Here is a 19904-nt window from a genome sequence, read left to right as displayed (position 1 = left end):
TTCATACTTAATCATTAGGAAACATCGACCTTAAACGCCAATTACTGAAACAAAATAATAATTTAGGTTCATAATGACATTAGAAATTTTACAATTGTTTATAGACATTTAAATTTACGATGATATAATTTATAGATATTTAAATTGAAGAGAATATAATTTTTAAAAAAAATCATAAATATTTAGAATAACTACATTAAAAAATATGTTATGAAATTATGAGAATTTCCACTATATACTATATATTTTATTTATACTTTTTATTTACATTTTAATTTTCTTTGACTTTATCCATTTTTTTAATTCTTTTCACCTGCCTTTCTTTATGAAGTAACGAGGCGGTTTCTATTTAGATAATGAATTTTTATAAAAGTTCTTTACAACAGAATAAACGTATTGCTGTTTTATATTAACTGTGTCATTTCGGAATACATTCTTTGCATAGTTGTTCATTTACTTTAGGGAACACTCGAAAAATTATACTTTTTCCTTTTGTTTTTGTATCAGAATTTTTGCAAGTTGCAATCGCGCAAACTGGCATTTCGATAATAGTTTTAAATTCTTGTAAATTCACTGCAAAAACTGAGGAAAGTCATTATAGAAAATAAAAAATGTCTTAGAATATCTCGCAAAAAGAAATGATCCATTATTAGTTACAGCTAGTAAGGCCAAACGCTCCGTTCTTGAAGTAAAAGTGCGAGCTTTGCGCCAAAGTGACGTCACTAGAGTGACGTCGGAGGATCGGTGCGGCGAGAGATACTTCAAAGGAGTGAACCAGCCCTTCTATTCTCTTTAGCCCTGGGAAATACGTGTCTTACGGCCCCTTGAATGAGATATGTATCGGAGATAATAAGTAGATAGTGGAAACTTGTGACAATTACAATCATGAGCCAAGAGCAAAAAAATCATACCAATAAGTAATGTATTGTACCGTTAATCTCTCTTCTGATCGGATGAACTGCAAAGATTGCTTACAATTTTAAAAGCATGACATTTCAGATGAAAAATATCTGGTGTGTGTATATGTTACGATGAATGTCCGAAATCAAGAGAATGCCGACTTTCACCGGTGAACGTCAACAATAACATAGTCGCTTTGGTGAATGTCCGAAATATTTGTTATATCCGATTTGATATTAATTTATCCCTTGATATTATTGAATTTCATCGATATTTTAATATCTGCTGATGATTGATTAGCAGACACATCAGTGTTCAGATTGCCGGTTAAATGCATACAGGGCAATGGCACTGAACCTTAAGAAAACTTTGTTCTAGGACATACCGGGTAATCTTTTAACATTGGATACAGTAAAATAAATAGATTTTGATAGTGATAATGACTTTTTCTCGCTTAAATTCAATGTACAATAATTGCAGTTTTTTAACACAAATTTTTCTTCTGTTTCATTACTATTTACAACATCCAGTATATTCAGACATTGATCATGAGTAAGGCATAAGTAATAAGTGTGCCAAGAATGCCGAGTATTAAACTTCTACTGAAGTGAATAATCCCCAGGCCAGACAGCACGACACTGGGCTTTTCAAACAAGGATCGATCTATTTCTGTTTCTGATTTGAGTCCCCTCAAATATCTGGCATCCATTTTTTCTGAGATATCTTCCTTTAAAGTGTCCAGCTCGATGGACACTTGAGCTGCCTGCCACGTAACCAAAACCAAAGGAGCAAAATTGCTGAAAAGCATGAAGATGTACTGAAATTTAAAAAATGTTTCCTTAAGTGACATATCAATTACAGTCAAAAATCCCATACAGAAGAAACACAGCCAAAAATACGAAGAAATTACGAAAAAGATTGAAACCGAAAATATGTCTTCCAATTGCTTCAGAAACGTAAAAATGCCCTTTTGTTGCTCAATAACAGTAATTTGAGTTGGTCTCTTAAAGTTCTCGGCAGAAACGATCAATATAGTTTTTTGTAAATTGTTTATACGGCAACAGATGGCACCACAAAGTGTATAGTAAAGCAATGCCATTAAATGACACACAGAAAGCACAAGTCCTTCAAAAACCTTTCTTACTGCTTTAATAGTTAGTATTAAAGGATAATTTGTTACAGTGTAACCGTATATTAATTAATTGCACGTTTAATATATAACGTTAAAAATATAAATTGCACGTTTGGATGCCTTTACAATGCAATTGGAATGTTTCTAAAAATAAGATTTTCTTAAATTGCAATGAATGGAAACCGAAATAATTTGGAAAACATTTTTAGAACATAATTTTTAAACACCTGAGTGACGGTATATACAGGAATCAATTCTTTTTTAAGATTATGACTAACTATTTGATAATGTAACGCCCGGTGGCTGAGTGGTAGCGCTTCGCGCTGCCGTGCCGCAGGTCCTTGGTTCGATCCTTGGGCCGGGCAAGGCCGACTCAGCCTTTCATCCCTTCAGTGGGTCGATAAAATGAGTACCAAGCATGCTTGGGAACTAACACTGGGGGCTCCGCGTTCGGCTGACCACCTGACCGGAACATATGCTCCTGCACCCCAGAGCCCAAGGTCAAGAAAACTGAGATGGGCACAGTCGGCCTTGGCCCTCTTAATGGGCTGTCGCGCCACTGAGTTAGTTTTTTAGTAACCGTATATATCATTCTGATTAAATTCATTGGTTTCATCAAGGAAAAATTTAGCAACGGACACCAAAATCGGTGAAAAAAATATAAAATATGCTACAATGGCAAATTTTAAATTTTTCGGTGGCATCTTTTTGTTTAGGGAAAGGAGAAATTTTGTTAGCCTCTTTCGTTTCAAGTTTATCACTATTGCAAGCAGAAGATTAGTGGACAAGTACACTACATCACAAATACCTATCTTCACCAAATGTTGAGTCTTTAAATATTCCCCAGCGGAAATCATAGCATCAATATAACCAATTGCAAGGAAAGCTCGAACAATGTAAAATATATACCTGTTCCAAGAGTTTTCTGTGTATTTTTCAAAAAAACCCAGATATCTGTATATCGCCAAAGAAATGGACTGGCTAAAATGATTGGATTGATCCATATGGATGCGCAAGTTTTTCTGAATACCCGAATATCTTTGCATCTCGTCCATCAGCTTAACACGTTTTATTCAAATTCTTAGATAAAATTTCTTAATTACTACTAGGAATATCAAATTCTGTGATGCAAATATAGATTGTAATCGTTACACAAATGAAGATCAAATCCAAATCAAAGTTATTTAGACGTGTTTAAAAGATCTGAATCCAGAAGTTCCAACCAAAAAAACGTGGTTTTATAACTGTTTGGATAGGATTACAAATACGAAATATCCTAAGCCTTTCATAATATATTCAATACTTTCTAAATAAACAACCCGGAAAAGAAGATTAATGTAACAGTTTAGCATAAATCAGTTTAGCATAGTGCATAAATTAGTTTAGATTATCAGTTCAGTAATGCATAAATCAGTTTAGATTATTCATTGATGTCAATAGAATTTGTTGAAAACAATTTTCATGTTTTAATTCAATCCTGATCCAACATCGTAATTAATGTCTTGATATATTTACTCCATTTCCGTACCAAAGATGTAATAATTTCCTTTCACAGTGTTAACCAATAATGAACCATACCAATAATAACCATACCAATAAGTAAAGCAGAGCGCTTCGTTTACAAAAGAGCGCAAAAAATGGTTTTACACGCATCTAAAACATTTTTGAGATATTTATGAAATATGATTTTTACAACAGCGATTAATAATGTTTCTTTCATGATGTCTGGAGACATTCAAACTATTCAGAATAAGTCTTACCATTCATATCACAGGACAAATAATGGAATTCAATAATAGATTCTTTTATTATCACTTGTCGGCACTTTTAAGACATAAGCGAATCGTAATCATATTTCAATCATAAATGTAATCATATTTCATGTAAAACTTATTTTTGATTTTTATTAATTATGTCTTTGTAATTATACATACTAGAAAAGCTTTGAATTTTAATATAGTTCATCAACATCATTGTTTCTTTGGTTGCGTGTTTATTGTTATGTTTTTGATTTACTCTTTTTCCCCGAGTTCTGTGATTAAGTGAGCTGACATTAAGTTTTATTTCGAAATTGAGAAATGGCATTGATTTGTATGAGTGCAATGTTTTCAATTTGCCCATTTGGGACAAACGATGAAATTATACATTTAATAGTTTTATAGGTTTATTTTTTTAGAAGAGTTGTAAGATTAAAGCTTACTAAATTATTCAAATTGTACTTTTTCAAAATGCATTTCATTAGTAATTTTGAACATATCGTGCTTTTATTAAATTAATTTTAAAAATATAATAACGCTATCTTATGATTGGTTTTAAAAACGGTTAACTTTTTCTTCTATTCCAAGATTAATTTTTTTTTATGCCAGTGACATGAAGCGAACGTTATTCGTGACATGACGTGAGCGATATTATTGACTTTTATTCTATTTATTTTTTTGAATTTATTTATATTGAAAAGCACAATTAAATAAAATTAAAAATTGCCAAAAATGTAAAAGGCAATTCCTGAGTCAAAATTCAGAATGCTTATTTCCCTCACTAACACCTTGACAATCAAATCTGAAATTAAACTTGCCTTTGATTAAAAAAAAAAAGACTGATTTTTCTTAACTGATCAATTAAAAATACTGTACGTACAGTCGGAAAAAAATGGGTCACCGTCATAACTTTTAAACTGTTGGTCGAATTTCCCGTATGTAAAGTTTTTGAAAATATCACGAAGTGATGTCTAATATGTATTCCAGTCAATAGGCTCAAAAGTTACAATTTTCTGTTAGAAGCCAGTGGAAGGTAGACTTACTTAGTAACCACTAAAGGCGAAACTTAATATGCAAACAGTTCTACATTTTTAGCAGTTTTGAATGCTTGTTGCCAAAGTTAATCACTTTTGAAAAGTGATTTTTTTTTACCTAAATTTCCTTGTTTTGTTAACGGATATGCTAAAGGAATGTTATTAATTCAACTTATTATTTGATAGTATATCATGAAAACACTATCAATTAAAAATTAAATGAAAACAGAAATAGTAAATGCATAAATATTAAATGCATAAATAATAAATAAAGAAATAAATAAAAATAAATGAAATAATATTAAGTGAAACAGTACAAATTTTCAAAAACTACTGAGTGAGCGAAAAAGAAAACCTCTTCGTTGTCAACTTATTGAATCAACTCACCTGGAATAAATAAATCAATACTGTCTTAATGAAAGCTCATAAATAGTATTTTGCACTCGGGCTCTGTATTCGGGCATTTGTACTTTGCATTGCCCGAAATCAAATATAAAATTTTGACTTCAAATACAAAAGACTGTTTTGTCTAACTTGCATAAGACCGCTAACTTGCGAAAGAATCTAAGATTATAAATCAGAGGTTCCCATTTTCGATGCCTGAGAAAATCTAAATGATCCACAATCTTTCGGCGGAACCCCGACTTTATAAATTAAGTTCATTAGATTATACATACCAAATAAAAACTAACCTATTAAAAACTAAAAACTACAAGAAGAAATTTCAAATTTTTTAACCAAAAAAAATTATTTTTATTTTCGTAATATTTAGGAAAAGGAATGAATTTTTTCATTATTAAAAATCTAATATTAGGTTTTAAATCTGACAGCTGAATTCGCACTCCCAGAGCTGAATCTAGTCTAGATATGAGTATATAAACATTAGCTAAAAATGAATGAAAAAAGTCGAATTATGGTTCTCGCTGAAATGAAACCTAAAAAGAACTTATATAAACGTAGAAAAGGATTATTAGGGAAACACGTTTGATTATTAATGATTTTAGTTACTTCATTTTGATTTGAAGATCACGACGGGAAATACTAATGCAATTTTTTATAAATGCATGTCCTTTCAGTAATTTATTCTATACGTTACTAGATAAATTATACTTTTTTTTTCAGAGATATCTGCAATTTCTTTTCTGTTGGCAATTTGCTATAAATAATTTCTTAAAGACGTCCGAAATGTTATGTAAACAATGAATTATTGATGGGATCTAACAATTATAGATTTAAAAATGCTGAAAGAAACTATTAAAAAATGTTCTGATTCTCGGAACCCCTTTAACTCTCCCATGGAACACTAGGGTTCCACGAAACAAAATTTGGGAACAACTGTTTTAAGGAATGGGAGTTCGTTAGTTTAAGTCAAAGGAAAAAAATACAAATTCTTATAATCACTCAAAATATATCTAAGAAATATCTCAAGATTAGGCCAGTCACTAAATATTTAGTGAAATAAAGGATAAATAATATAAATGAATACAAAAATCCTCCCCTGCTAGGTATTTATACCCAAATCAGGCATTAAAAGACAAAGTAAGTTTATAGAAATATTATTAATTCTTGTTCTCAAATAGGTGTTGAACAGACAAATTGTTCTATTTTTTTCGTTCTGTAGATCTATTCTAATCCATCCTTTATTTGCATATGCATTTCATCTGGCATCAGTGCTTCATCTCCTCTTTTCCTAATGATGTCTCCTAGGCAATGTGCATGCCTCACCCGAAAATTCATTAGTGTTCCAGTCATCTGATTACTACCACCACAGGGACCCGTACGACCTTATAAATGGGAAAAGGATGCATTGGGGGCATCACATTTCCTGTCAAGTCATATGACTTTTTTTTCGTAAGAATGTTCGGTATCATCTGTGATGTTGCCAAAGGCAAATAGACAAAGAAACGAGTACCACAAAGCTGATGCTATGCATTTACATTATTTGGAAGTACTGTGTTACTCCACTAAAATGTTCTTATTATATTTTGAGCATTTGAATGTCTAGGATTTTATAAAAATGCATTATGTAATTTCACAACAAAAAATATTCATTTTTAATTAATTTCTTCGGCTTTTAGCCTTATAATCAGTCTTTTTTTCGCACCAATCTGCACTGTGAATAGTATGGAGAAAAACTACATAAACCTATTGTTATTTTTAAATTCATTTGGCCCGAATCAGAAACCTGTGAATTTGGACATTTACTTTGTCTTGGTCCAAACCCTTCAAATGACCTAGTTTCAAAAAATTTTGAAGATTGAATATTTATACTTTGATATCATTAAAAAAAGTAAAATCATTTTTGTTTGCACACCGTTTGATACAAGATAACTCTGGGGGAAAAAAAATTTGTCGCATGTGATTTTTTCACGGATATTAGATAGATTTGTCGCGCTGATTTTAAATCAGCAATCAATTACTCTGTAGAAGTAACAGTCTTTATGCAATTTAATACTGCAGTCAGATCTAGGATTCTTTAAAAGTAATAATAAGTGTCCCCACTTTCCTGGCACGTAGGGTAGAAAGATATATTTTAGTTTATAATCCGATATGTTAAAGTCATATGTTACGTCTTAAGTCTTATTTTAATAAAAAAATGTACATACAATGTATGTATTGTATATAAACCAATAATTTCTTGATGAAATTCTACAGAAACAGTACAGAAAATACAGATCAATGAAATGTATAGAAATTACTGATCTGAAACAATCGCTATTAAAGAACTAGCAAACAGGATTAAATGTACGAAACAAGTGGAAAACATTCTTTGTGAATCACACTTGATATAAAAGGAGCATTAGACATTGCCCTTAGGTCAAACATCGTAAAAGAATTAATAAATACTGAATATTCAAGAACCCTTATTCTCCTAATTAGTGGTTTTTTGTTAGACAGATTCATTTCTTATGATGTCCAAGACGAAACTATCAAGCAAAAACTCAGGGTACCACAGGGCTCGAGCCTAAGTGCAACTCTTTGATTACTAATTGCAAATAATATTTTTAATAGCTAAAGACATTCGCAAGAATTAATAATATCATTTGCAGACGAATTTTTTGTTTTGATCAGTGGTACAATATTAAACGATTTTTCACCATTCACTTCTTCTGTATTTAGAAAACATCTCGTTTTTGCAAAAGAACAATATCTCACATTCAGTTTACAAAAAAAGGCAACAATTATTTATCCCAAGAAGAAAACCATGAGGAAAACCATCAATTAAAGTGGACGGAACCATGATGGTTCAGGCGATCGAGCGTTCAGCTCCCAATGAGGTGAAACGGTTTCGAATCTCAAAGATGGCTGGTCGATACGACTTCCGCATCCGGCTTGCACCGACCTTGTAAAATATCCGTGATGTCCATGATCACTGAAGTAAAATATCCTCAGTGGTAGACGAATCATGGGTTAGAGTCCCCTTACCGCCAGGCTTGGGACGTCTACATGGCTTTCCTCACCATGTAATGTAAATGCGAGTTCGTTCCATCAAAAAGTCCTCCACTGAGGCAAGTTTCTCCCAATACTTGATCCTGGAGTCCCCTTGTCTTCTCGATTGAGTTCGAAATTGCAAGGCTACGGAGTTGAACATTAGTAGTTGTAAATCCAAATAATTGTGTCGGCTGTTCAACGACGGTTATAAAATTTAAAAAAAATAATGTGGACTGCCAAACTTTAGGGATTCAACCAAGAATGCCTACTTGGGATTCAAGCTAACACTCAGCTGTCTTGGCTACCTCATCTCGACAATGTCTATACTAAAATTATCAAGTTCCAAGCATGATTAAACAGAATTTCAGGAGCAAATCGGGGAATCATCCCGGAGATCAATAAATTTATCTATCGAAACAGTAAGCTTAGAATACTTTGACACGGGGAGGAAATATGGTATAATCAACAGGTCAGGACGTTAAACAGAATCAAGAAAATTGAAAGGGTAACTTCATCGGCTTTAACTTAGGCATACGGAGTAACGTCCACCGAAGCTTTGCAAGTACTCGCAGGAACCATACCCCTAGATCTTATATATATTAAAAACGGAAGCAAACCGCTTTTTGTACAAAATGAAACAAAAATGAACCCGCAAATACCATCCAAAGTATCCCCATACACCATCCTGCCGAAATGATTTTCATTCAATTCAATTACCACAGAACACAGGAATGAACATTTACCCTGATGTTTTAAAGCTAAAATGTATCAACGAATTTAGAAATGGGTGTACCTTCATGGTCTGCTTCAATGGAAATGTCACTAACAGCCGACAATTTAGATTGTAAGACAATTCTTTAGTTTTTAGAGCTGAGCTCTGGGCAATTCTTCAGTCTATGAACTGTATAAACGACCAAAAAATCAGTGATGCAGCCCCTTTCTAATGCAAATAAAATGGATCACATCATTTCAAGTATTTAAAAAAAAAAAAAAAAAAAAAAAAAAAAAAAAAAAAAAAAAAAAACAGATTAACCTCAAACAGACAGCTAAATTAGATTAGAGCCCACCAGGGCACATGTAGAAATGAAGAAGTTGATATATAAACTTAGGCTTGTGAAAGAGAGATCATACAATTAGGAGAAAACTAACGCATGCGGTGTGAAGGTACTTGCAATCACTTGCAACAGACACACTGTAACAAAGAAGCGAAATAATGTTTCGCATCGCTGTTGCTTTCGGTGTGAAGCCACCTTAACACCTGCCTCTCACTTCTCGCCAACGACCACACTAGTAGTCCGGGCCGAAGTCTCAAAAGTAGCTGTAAACTAATTTTCGTTCCGACATTTGGGGGTAATTTTATTCTACCAAAATAGAACACAATCTTGGCTGAGAAACATAAATTCATAAAGTTCTCCAAAGGCTGACTGTCCATTAATTAATAGTTATCAAAACAATGAGGAACTATTTTGTTTTCGCGAATCCAGTATTTAGCTCAAGAATATCCGAAGAAAAGCGTACTTTGACGTCACTCGGAAATAAATGGACCAATCAGAACAAAAGCAGTTGTCTGCATACTACGATAACCTCCCGTTGGTTCACGTTTCTTTTGCACTAAAACACTTAAATATGTACTTCAAAATTTTTATACAATTATAGTTACTTCATGATCTTAAAATCTTTTTTATTTATCTTAAATCATGATGATTTGATAATTCAATATAAAAGGTAAAACACAGATTATGGCAGTTATAGTTATAATATGAAGGGATATGACACTGTATCTGCGATAATTTTTTCAGTTTTTTTTATTTTTTTTTTATTATTTTTGCAAAAATACTTAAAACTTGAATTGTGTGAAATATGAAAATTTTTCCACCCCTGAGTTAAAAATTAAAAATTACATTATGGTTTGATATTTAATAATTCATTTACATTTAAGTATTGAGAAATTCTTTAGTTATTTGTCGAAATAGTGCCCGTTGAAAAATTTATTAAACACATTTTTTAAACCAATAGCTGAAGTTAAATGTTTAAGTCAAGTTTTGAATCTTCACTATTGTTTTCAAATTCAATTCAAAAATATTCAATGATTAAATACAAAATTGTCGAATTTCTTGTTGCAGAGCCTACAGAGAAAACCTAAACAAATCACCTTAAATTTCGTATAGCTTAAGAGTAGTATTTATTTAAGAGGAGTATTTTTCATAGCTCTTTTGCAAGAGCAAAAAAAAAAAAATGCATAAAAAAAGTTTTGTTTTCTTTCTTCCGAATAAGCACATCTTAATAAAAAAAAATTTTTTTAATTTATACACCAAAGTTTAAAAAGAAGTAATAATTAAGTAAAATTAAAACGTCAGCACTATAAGATATGCGCTTGACTCTACACAAATGTTTAATATCATAGATATTAGATAAATAAGGCATTAAAAGAGCCATCTTTTGAAACAACACTTACCATAAGAACTTTGTTAGTGAAAAATAAATAACATTTGTTAACAATAATGGATGATTAGCGTTAATTCGTAGTTTTTTTTAATTATTTTGGAACTAATATTTTATCTTCAAAAAGTAATGGAAATTGTTTAAAAAAATTTTTTTAATATTTCATCAACATAGCCACAATACTTTGATTTCCTTTGGTGGGATCTATATAGAAATATCCACTTTATATTTGTAACTCAATATTATTAAAATTAAAATAGGGCACGCCACAATTCGAATTTCGAAATGAAAATCAAATATTTACCATCAAAGCGGAAAAATGAAGTATTATCAATATATAGTTGGCTCTAAAAAATCCTTTAAATAAATAAACTAAAAAATTTCAAAGGATTAAAATGAAATCCAGAAAATTAGCATCAATGCTACCAACGATTTGCTTACAAGCATTGCTGTAAGCAGTTGAGGAGGAGACAATGCGTGATTGGTTAGCTTGCCTGAGGAAAAAATAATTCGACGATTTCACTGGATGAGAGTACGAAAGCGCACAGAAAAAGAGTGCGTCATAAAATCTATTGTTATTAAATTATGATCAAATAATTTTTGAAGAACTTTATAAAATTATGTAAAAATACTAAAACATTCTGAATCGTTCTGTCAAAAGAAAAAATTGCTCCCGAAGAATCGGAACGAAGTTGAACGATAAATGAGTTCTACTCACGGACTATAAGTGACCAGAGATGCCAACTGCTCCGGACACGCCAAAATAATTAAAAAAAACGGTTTATAACTACAAAGCAAATTTTGCAAATATTTGACTATTTTTGTTTGCTTTTTAAAAGGTATAGCATGACATAAATTATCGTAAGTGGTGAATTGTATAAGCCTACGAATTATTTAGAAATAGTGGTGGATAAAAATCTACTGAATTGAGTTTATTAAACTAAGAATCACAATTGATAAACTACCATTTTAAAATATATATTTGCTGTCCGGAGCAAGTTGGCATCTCTGAGTGACTACTATATTCTGAATCAGAAACAACGTTTACTGGAAGATATCTGGGCCATACCTGTGTTAAACATTAAATAACACTAAAAAAATATTAAATTTTTATTTTTACCAGTCTTATTTTTAAAACATTTTTATCAAATTTTTATTCCTTAATGCATTTCGAATTTCTATGGAATACTAAAAGTAATAAAAATACAAAGCCCTCTGGGAGAGATCGTTATTTCTTGGAAGGGCAGAAGGAAACAGAGAGAAACAGTTGCAGGCAGAGATATATTTTAAAGTGGTAGTTTATCAATTGTAATTCTTGGTTTATTAAATTCTGCTTAGTGGATTTTTATCCACCACTATTTCTTTATAATTCGTAGGTTTATATGATTCACCACTTTATAGTACTAATGTCCGAATAGTGTGAATTATGAGTACAAAAGCTGAATATTCGTGTTTATTTGCAAACATTTGAGCATTCTGAAACTTTTATGGTCACGGCACCAAACAGAGCTTCATAGTGTGAGTTGCACTAAGACAATTTTGTTTTCTTGTCAGCATAAAGTGTATGCCGAACTACAATTTTATTTACAGGTTATAATTTTCGAGCAGCGTTAGCTGCATTTATTCCAAGTAAGTGCAAATAAATTTAATTTATAAACTTTATAATTATTTCTGTACTTACAATAACACTATAATGTCTAATACAATTCAAACCAGTGAAAGTGCTGTTCCCAGCTGGGTAATGGACACTATGGATATACTAAAACAACAACAAACCGAACTCAACAAAACTTTATCTCAGCAAATAAATGACATCAAAACAGTTTTTGAAACTAAGATGACCACACTGCAGGAAAGTATGGATAAGATCCAAGCTGAAAATGATGAATTAAAAAAAGAAAATAGACATCTACAAAAAATCAACAAACTGAATGCAGAGTCAGAAATAATAATCCCAAGCAATCCCATGATATCCATAGCCACTCCAGTAAAGAAAAACAAAAATCGAAGGAAATCATCAACAAAAGCCAATACGAATAACAACCAACAAAAAACAATCAGTGACGAAGGAAAACAACAAGCAGTTACAAAAAGAACCAGATCAACCAGTTCGGAGGAAGATGAACCCACCAACAAAAAATTTCCCAATGCAAAAAATTTTATTCCAATTCAAAAACAACAAGCCAACACCACAGCAGCTCAAGATGGAGCCACCATACGGCAGACATCAATAGCGACCACCTCTAAGGAATGCCAGCATGGGGAACCGCCCGCTACATCCGAACCTAGGAGAAACCAACTGAACCAGCCTAATGACGTCTGTCCACGCCCTCATTGGCGAAATTGTAATGCGCCAAGCGTAGCTTTCTAGCGTTCTTTTTTCATTCAATAAAAAATTACCAAACGTTACAGTCCATTTGACTCTATTAGCTCCGACATCTTTGGTCCGTCGAGCCGGAGCGGAACCAGCTCAATATGAGCACAATTCACTCAATAACAAGTCTTAATCGCCAACGTGGGGCAATTAAAACAAAAATAAACAAAATCCAAAAATTTTTGGAAGAACATTCAACGCAGCAGGATGCAAACGCCGCTGCCATCATTCTCAAAAAGAAATTGAAAGTAGCTATGGAACTGCAAGCATCGATATCAGAACTGATTAAAGGATATACGCTACTTCCGGAAGAAATTGATCTAAAAGACAATCTAGATGTTGCTCAAGATATAGAAGATGAAATCGAAGAGATAGAGGTAAAAATCAACATTTTACTCTCTAATATTGATATTAATAAATCTAATGAAACGGAATCAAATGCTTTATGTACCAACATATATAAAATTCCTGATTTACCATTACCTTTCTTTTCCGGAAAATATGAAGAATTTCAAAATTTTAAAATTCAATTTAATTCTATTATTGGAAATAATAAAGAGTTGAGCGACACGCAACGATTGTGCTATCTTAAAAGCTGCCTCAAAGGCGAAGCAAAACGCCTAGAGTCAGCCCAAGATACATTTGAATCTTTATGGTCTTCTCTTGAAGATAGATACGAGAACAAACGAGCAGTTATCGATTGCCATGTTAATAAATTATTAAATTTTTCAAGAGTCCCTGACTCTCCTAATCAGCTCATGCAATTAATCGATAACACTAAATGTAATTTACGAGCGTTAAACTTGCTTGAATTTAAATCAAATGAACTATCAGATACATTGATTTTGCACATTTTATTCCAAAAACTCGATCCAGAAGTTAGAAAAAGTTTTGAAATGAAATTGTTGAAAAACGAAATACCCAAACTAGACAATTTTCTAAGTTTTTTGGAAGAACGTTCTAGAATTATGCAAGGTCTTAATATTAAAGAGGAAAGAAAGAAGCCCCATTTTAGTTCAAGGCCAAATACAGAGAAAATGTATTTAATTAAATCGAAATTGAATAACCCATGCTTATTAGGTTGTAGGGAAAGTCATAAACTTTATAAATGCGATAAATTCAAACGAATGAGTGTAAATCAGCGAATTGAAATAGTAAAAGCTCATAATTTGTGTTTTTCATGCTTAAATAAGCACTTTCCTAATCCTTGCATGTCTAAATACACTTGCTTTTGTAAAAGCAAAGATCATCATTCTTTACTTCATGAAAATATGAGAAATGAGTCATTTACATTTGATACAGCAGTAGAAGAGAAAAGGGAGACAGACATCTTGTCACCCCTCTCCCCTCCTTTCACTCCTTCGAACACTTTGTTTACGAATAAAAACGAAAATGCTAATTGCGTGATTTTAAACACGGCGGTTGTTTATATTAAAGATGGGCAGGGAATATTTAGACCATTAATAGCCACTTTAGATAGCTGTTCAAGTTCAAATTTAATAAGCAGTAGAGCTGCTAATTTATTGGGTTTAAAGAAACAAAAAACAAATGTTCCGATTTCTGGTGTTAATGACTCGTGCATTACAGCTAAATCATTTGTTCGTACCGAGTTAACAAATGAAGAAAATAATAAATCTTATTATTTAGACTTGTTAATAGTTCCAAAAATTGCGGTTCTTCCACCCACATTTGTTAACATATCGAATTTAAGTTTATCTGAAAAAATAAAACTTGCCGATAATAATTGGAATAAACCAAAACGAATTGATGCTCTTTTAGGAGCAGAATTATTCTTCGAACTATTGGGTACGAATAAAATTAAAATTAAAGATTCCCAATTAATATTAATTGAAACGTTTTTTGGTCATGTTGTATCGGGAGTTGCGAACAACTTAAATTCTAATTTAGAGAAAATTAACGATTCGTGTTTTTTACTTGTTGAAACCGAAAATCTTGATAAGGCGTTAACTTCCTTTTGGGAAAATGAAGATGTTAACGAAACAAAAACTCCCGTCAGTTCAGAATTAAGTTATTGCAACGAACTTTTTGAAAACTCATTTTATCGAAAAACTAATGGGAAATATGTAGTTCAGATGCCATTTAAGAAGGATATTAGTGAAAACAACATACCGTTGGGAGATTCAAAACAAATTGCTGAAAAAAGACTTAATCAATTATGGAAACGTTTGTCAAGTAATCCTGCAATGAAAGAATTGTATGTTTCGTTTTTAAAGGAATATGAACTTTTGAACCATATGGAAAGGATAGCAGACAATTCTGATTTTGATGACAGTTATGGGTATTTTCTTCCTCATCATGGTGTCTTAAAACCAGATAGCAAAACTACTAAACTTAGAGTAGTGTTTGATGCAAGCGCCAAAACTACAAATGGCTGTTCCTTGAATGATTTGTTATGCAAGGGTGGAGTGATACAAGATGAACTGTTCTCTATTATGCTTCGATTTAGAAAACACATCTATGCCTTCACCGCAGATATTGAGAAAATGTTTAGACAAATCGAAATACTGCCTTCACAAACCAAATTTCTAAAAATACTCTGGAAAAATCACGAAAGTGAGCCTATTGAATCCTACAGACTTAAAACCGTTACGTATGGCACAGCATGTGCTCCTTACTTGGCACAGAAGACTCTTCAACAATTAGCAAAGGATGAAGAGAAGGATTTTCCTTTGGCATCGAAAGTTGTTATGGAAGAATTTTACATGGATGATTGCCTTACCGGTACCTCAAATTTAAATGAATGTATTAAGCTTCAGCAAGATTTAACAGAACTACTTAGAAGGGGAGGAATGAAATTACACAAATGGTGTACTAGCTTTGATTCACAAGACACAGAATTGGGAGACTTTTCGTTTGATCGTGACAGTAATGCAACAGTGAAGACTTTAGGGATGCGATGGAATAATAAAAGGGATACATTTCTCTACAAAGTTGCAGTTACGGAAAAATCAGATGTTACTAAGAAAGATGTTTTATCTCAAATTGCCCGTTTGTATGATCCTCTTGGTCTACTTGGTCCAGTCATCAGCAAAGCGAAGATTTTTATGCAACGGCTTTGGTTGCACAAGCTAGACTGGAACGAAAGGTTACCATCCCCTATTGCCCAAGAGTGGACTTTGTTCATTAAAACACTTCATAGTATAGAAACTATTCAAGTACCTCGTTGCGTTTTGAAGGAGACATTTTCCACACTTATTCTGCATGGTTTTGCAGATGCCTCAGAAAAAGCATTTGGAGCGGTAATTTACTTACAGACAATTGCAGATCCTGATGAATCTTTCAGCCAGCTTCTTTGCAGCAAGTCGCGTGTAGCACCAATCAAGACTATGACTATTCCTAGATTGGAACTGTCTGCGTGTCTACTCCTTTCAAAACTTGTGAAAAAGGTTGTAGAGGCTATGAAACTTAAATTTGATCATATCAAACTCTGGTCAGATTCAACTATTGCCTTAGCATGGATTAATACTTCGCCTCACCTTTTAAAAACATTTGTGAGTAATAGAGTCTCACAAATCCAACAACTTACGTCTAATTGTGATTGGGGACACGTACCTTCAGTAATGAACCCAGCAGATATCATTTCCAGAGGCTCAGACGCTACAACCCTTGGATCCAATAAACTTTGGTGGACAGGTCCCGATTTTCTAAATAAAGAAAATTTTCAAGTTGAAACTCATTTCAGTGATGAACTCTTTTCTACCGAGCTGAAACCTATAGCGACTTCACTAATGACTATAAAAAATGACTCTTTTATTGATAAATGCCTAAGTGTTACAAATAATTTTCTGAAACTAATAAGAATTTTAGCCTTTATTTTTAGGTTTCTTTCAAATTGTAGAAATGTTAATAAATTTAGGGGTCCTCTCAAAGTAGAAGAATTAGATAAAGCCAGAAATGTTATTATAAAACAGGTGCAAGGTGAGTGCTTTGTTGCAGACATCTCAGCCTTAAAAAAAGGTAAGCCTGTTCCTGTAAATAGTAAATTGAAATTTTTGAATCCATTTTTAGATCAGGATGGTTTGCTCAGAGTTGGTGGTCGGTTGACCAATTCTAATTTGAATTATAATTCTGTTCATCAAATAATATTACCACCTGGTCATAAACTTTCTAAGATTATTTTTTCTTACTTTCATTTGAGAGATTTGCATGTTGGTCCTCAAGGACTATTAAATACGGTAAGACAAATTTTTTGGCCAATTAGTGGCAGAAAATTAGCTCGTCAAGTTGTGCATGATTGTGTGCAGTGTTTTAAAATAAGGCCAACAGTCTCTTCTCAAATAATGGGTGATCTCCCTCCTGAGAGGGTGGTTCCTAGCCCACCCTTTTCGAACGCAGGACTTGACCTGTGTGGTCCATTTTGGATTAAATATCGTAACCAGAGAAAGGGGTTATATAACAAAGTATATGTAGCTATTTTCATATGCATGGTCACTAAAGCTGTACATTTTGAATTATTGTCTGATTTAACAACTAGTGCTTTAATAGCTACACTTAAACGGTTTTTTGCCCGCCGAGGTAAAAGTTGTACTATATCTTGTGACAATGCGTCCAATTTTGTTGGCGCTTCGGCTGAGATAAGCAAATTCTTAAAGTCTTTAAATGCTAAAAAAGATAATTTATCTGGTTTCCTTTCATCGGAACAAGTACTGTGGAAATTTCTACCCCCTCGTTCGCCAAATTTTGGTGGATTATGGGAGAGAGGAGTCGGACAATTCAAGTATCACCTTAAAAGAACCATTGGTTCTACGAAATTAACAATAGAAGAATTTCTTACTATAACTATTCAAATAGAAGGTATACTTAATTCTCGTCCTCTCTCTCCTATGTCATCTGATCCAGAAAATTATGAAATTTTAACTCCTGGACATTTTTTAATTGGAAGAGCAATTAATGCACTTCCTGAGCAAAATTTGATCGATTTTAAAGAAAATTTGCTTAACCGATGGCAGAAAACTCAAAAAATTGTTCAAACAATATGGAAAAATTGGTGTAACTCTTATCTCAGTCATTTACAACAAAGATCAAAATGGTTGTTTCAAAAACAAAATGTAAAACCAGGTATGATGGTTCTGGTAAAAGAAAGCAATTTACCTATTTGTAAATGGGTTATAGGACGAATTTCCGAAATTATCACCGGTAAGGATGATAATGTCCGTGTGGTTTTCGTACGCACACCTCATGGAATTTTCAAAAGAAGCATTTCAAATATTGCTGTATTACCAATTGTTAACAATACTTAAATTCATGTGTTGAATTCAAAATGTGAAAAAATAATTGTATTAATATTGCTTAAATTTGTATTTTGATTGTTGTTATTTTTATGATTATTGAAACATTCAAATGTCAGAATATTTCAATGGGGGCCGGGATGTCCACGCCCTCATTGGCGAAATTGTAATGCGCCAAGCGTAGCTTTCTAGCGTTCTTTTTTCATTCAATAAAAAATTACCAAACGTTACAGTCCATTTGACTCTATTAGCTCCGACAACGTCATTGAAGAAGCAATGGAAAAAACAACAGATTTTCAATACCAGAGAGCAAGCAAACCCAGGATTCCACCGATAATAATAAAAGATAACAGCGTACAATGGCTAAACCTAAAGAAGAAGCTTCAAGACCAGCAAATAACCAGTTTTGAAGGTAAACACACAGGAGAATATTTAAAATTACATTTTTTCGAAATTGATATGAGACGTCGTGCCATAGATATACTAGATGACTTACAGATAAAATACCATACTTTCCAATTAAATGAAGAAAAGCCAATCAGAGTTGTCATTAAAAGTATTCCGGTAGAAATTACAGAAGAACAAGTGAAACAAAACCTCATATTATATGGATTCACTCCGAAAAAAGTTACGCAGATGACAAAATTTACTGAGCAAGGCAGGACAAAATTACCTCTACATGTTATCACATTAGACAAAACGGAACAAAATAAAGATATCTTCTACCTAACCCGATTCATGGATCTTGTTGTTTCAGTAATGAGTTACAAGGGGCGCCGAGGACTCACATAGTGTCATAGATGTCAACAATATAACCACGTCCAGGCCAGCTGCAGACATACACCTAAATGTTTGAAGTGCGGTCAGGAGCACCTAACTCATCTCTGTCAGAAAACCAAAGATACTCCAGCAACATGTGCCAACTGTGGTGGACCACACCCGGCCAACTACAAACAGTGCCCAAAATATCCAACTCTCAAGATCAACAGCTTCAAAAATCAAAACAAAAGAATTACTCCTGGCAGCACAAACAGCTATGCAAAAATCGTAAAATCAGCATATCAACCAAATACCAGCAATAATCTACAAACAGACATAACCATCATCAAGGAAGCAAAATCACTACTATCAGAGCTCAAGCTCTTTGTGAACTTTTTACAAAGCAACGAAAGCTTTAACATGTTCAAGAAAATCCAAAAAGCAGTTTACTCAGAGGAACAAGAAGCAATAGATTCAGAATACTAAGATCAACACTGAAACCAACCATCAATATTTATTTTTGGAACGCTAATGGTATAATCGAAAAACAGCATGAACTAAAAAACTTTATAATAGAACACAATCCTGATATATTCATAATAACAGAAACTCATCTAAATGCAACCCAAAATCTTAAAATAGCCAACTATACAGTCTACAGATGTGATAGAAGGTACAGAGGGGGCGGCGTAGCACTTCTAGCAAAAACCAACTTATTAACAACAGAATATAACTCAAAAAATGATAATGGATATGAGCAAATTTCTATTTTATTAAGCTACAGAAACAAGAACATCAAAATCACAGGAATTTATAATTCTCCAA

General features: G+C 32.7%; 1 protein-coding gene across 1 annotated transcript; it reads left to right on the top strand.

Annotated features, from left to right (window-relative positions):
* Positions 1-13172: 13172 nt before the first annotated feature.
* On the top strand, positions 13173-18332 carry LOC147808647 (uncharacterized). Its single transcript, XM_087162653.1, has 4 exons — positions 13173-13448; positions 14265-14877; positions 14980-16860; positions 17101-18332. Exons 1-4 carry the CDS (start codon positions 13173-13175, stop codon positions 18330-18332), a joined length of 4002 nt encoding a protein of 1333 aa, XP_087018779.1.
* The last annotated feature ends 1572 nt before the right edge of the window (positions 18333-19904 follow it).

The sequence above is a fragment of the Parasteatoda tepidariorum genome, chromosome 5 (genome assembly GCF_982258835.1).
Source record: "Parasteatoda tepidariorum strain Cologne lab strain chromosome 5, Ptep-v5.0, whole genome shotgun sequence".
NCBI classification, from domain to species: domain Eukaryota; kingdom Metazoa; phylum Arthropoda; class Arachnida; order Araneae; family Theridiidae; genus Parasteatoda; species Parasteatoda tepidariorum.
This window is presented reverse-complemented; position numbering and strand designations above follow the sequence as displayed.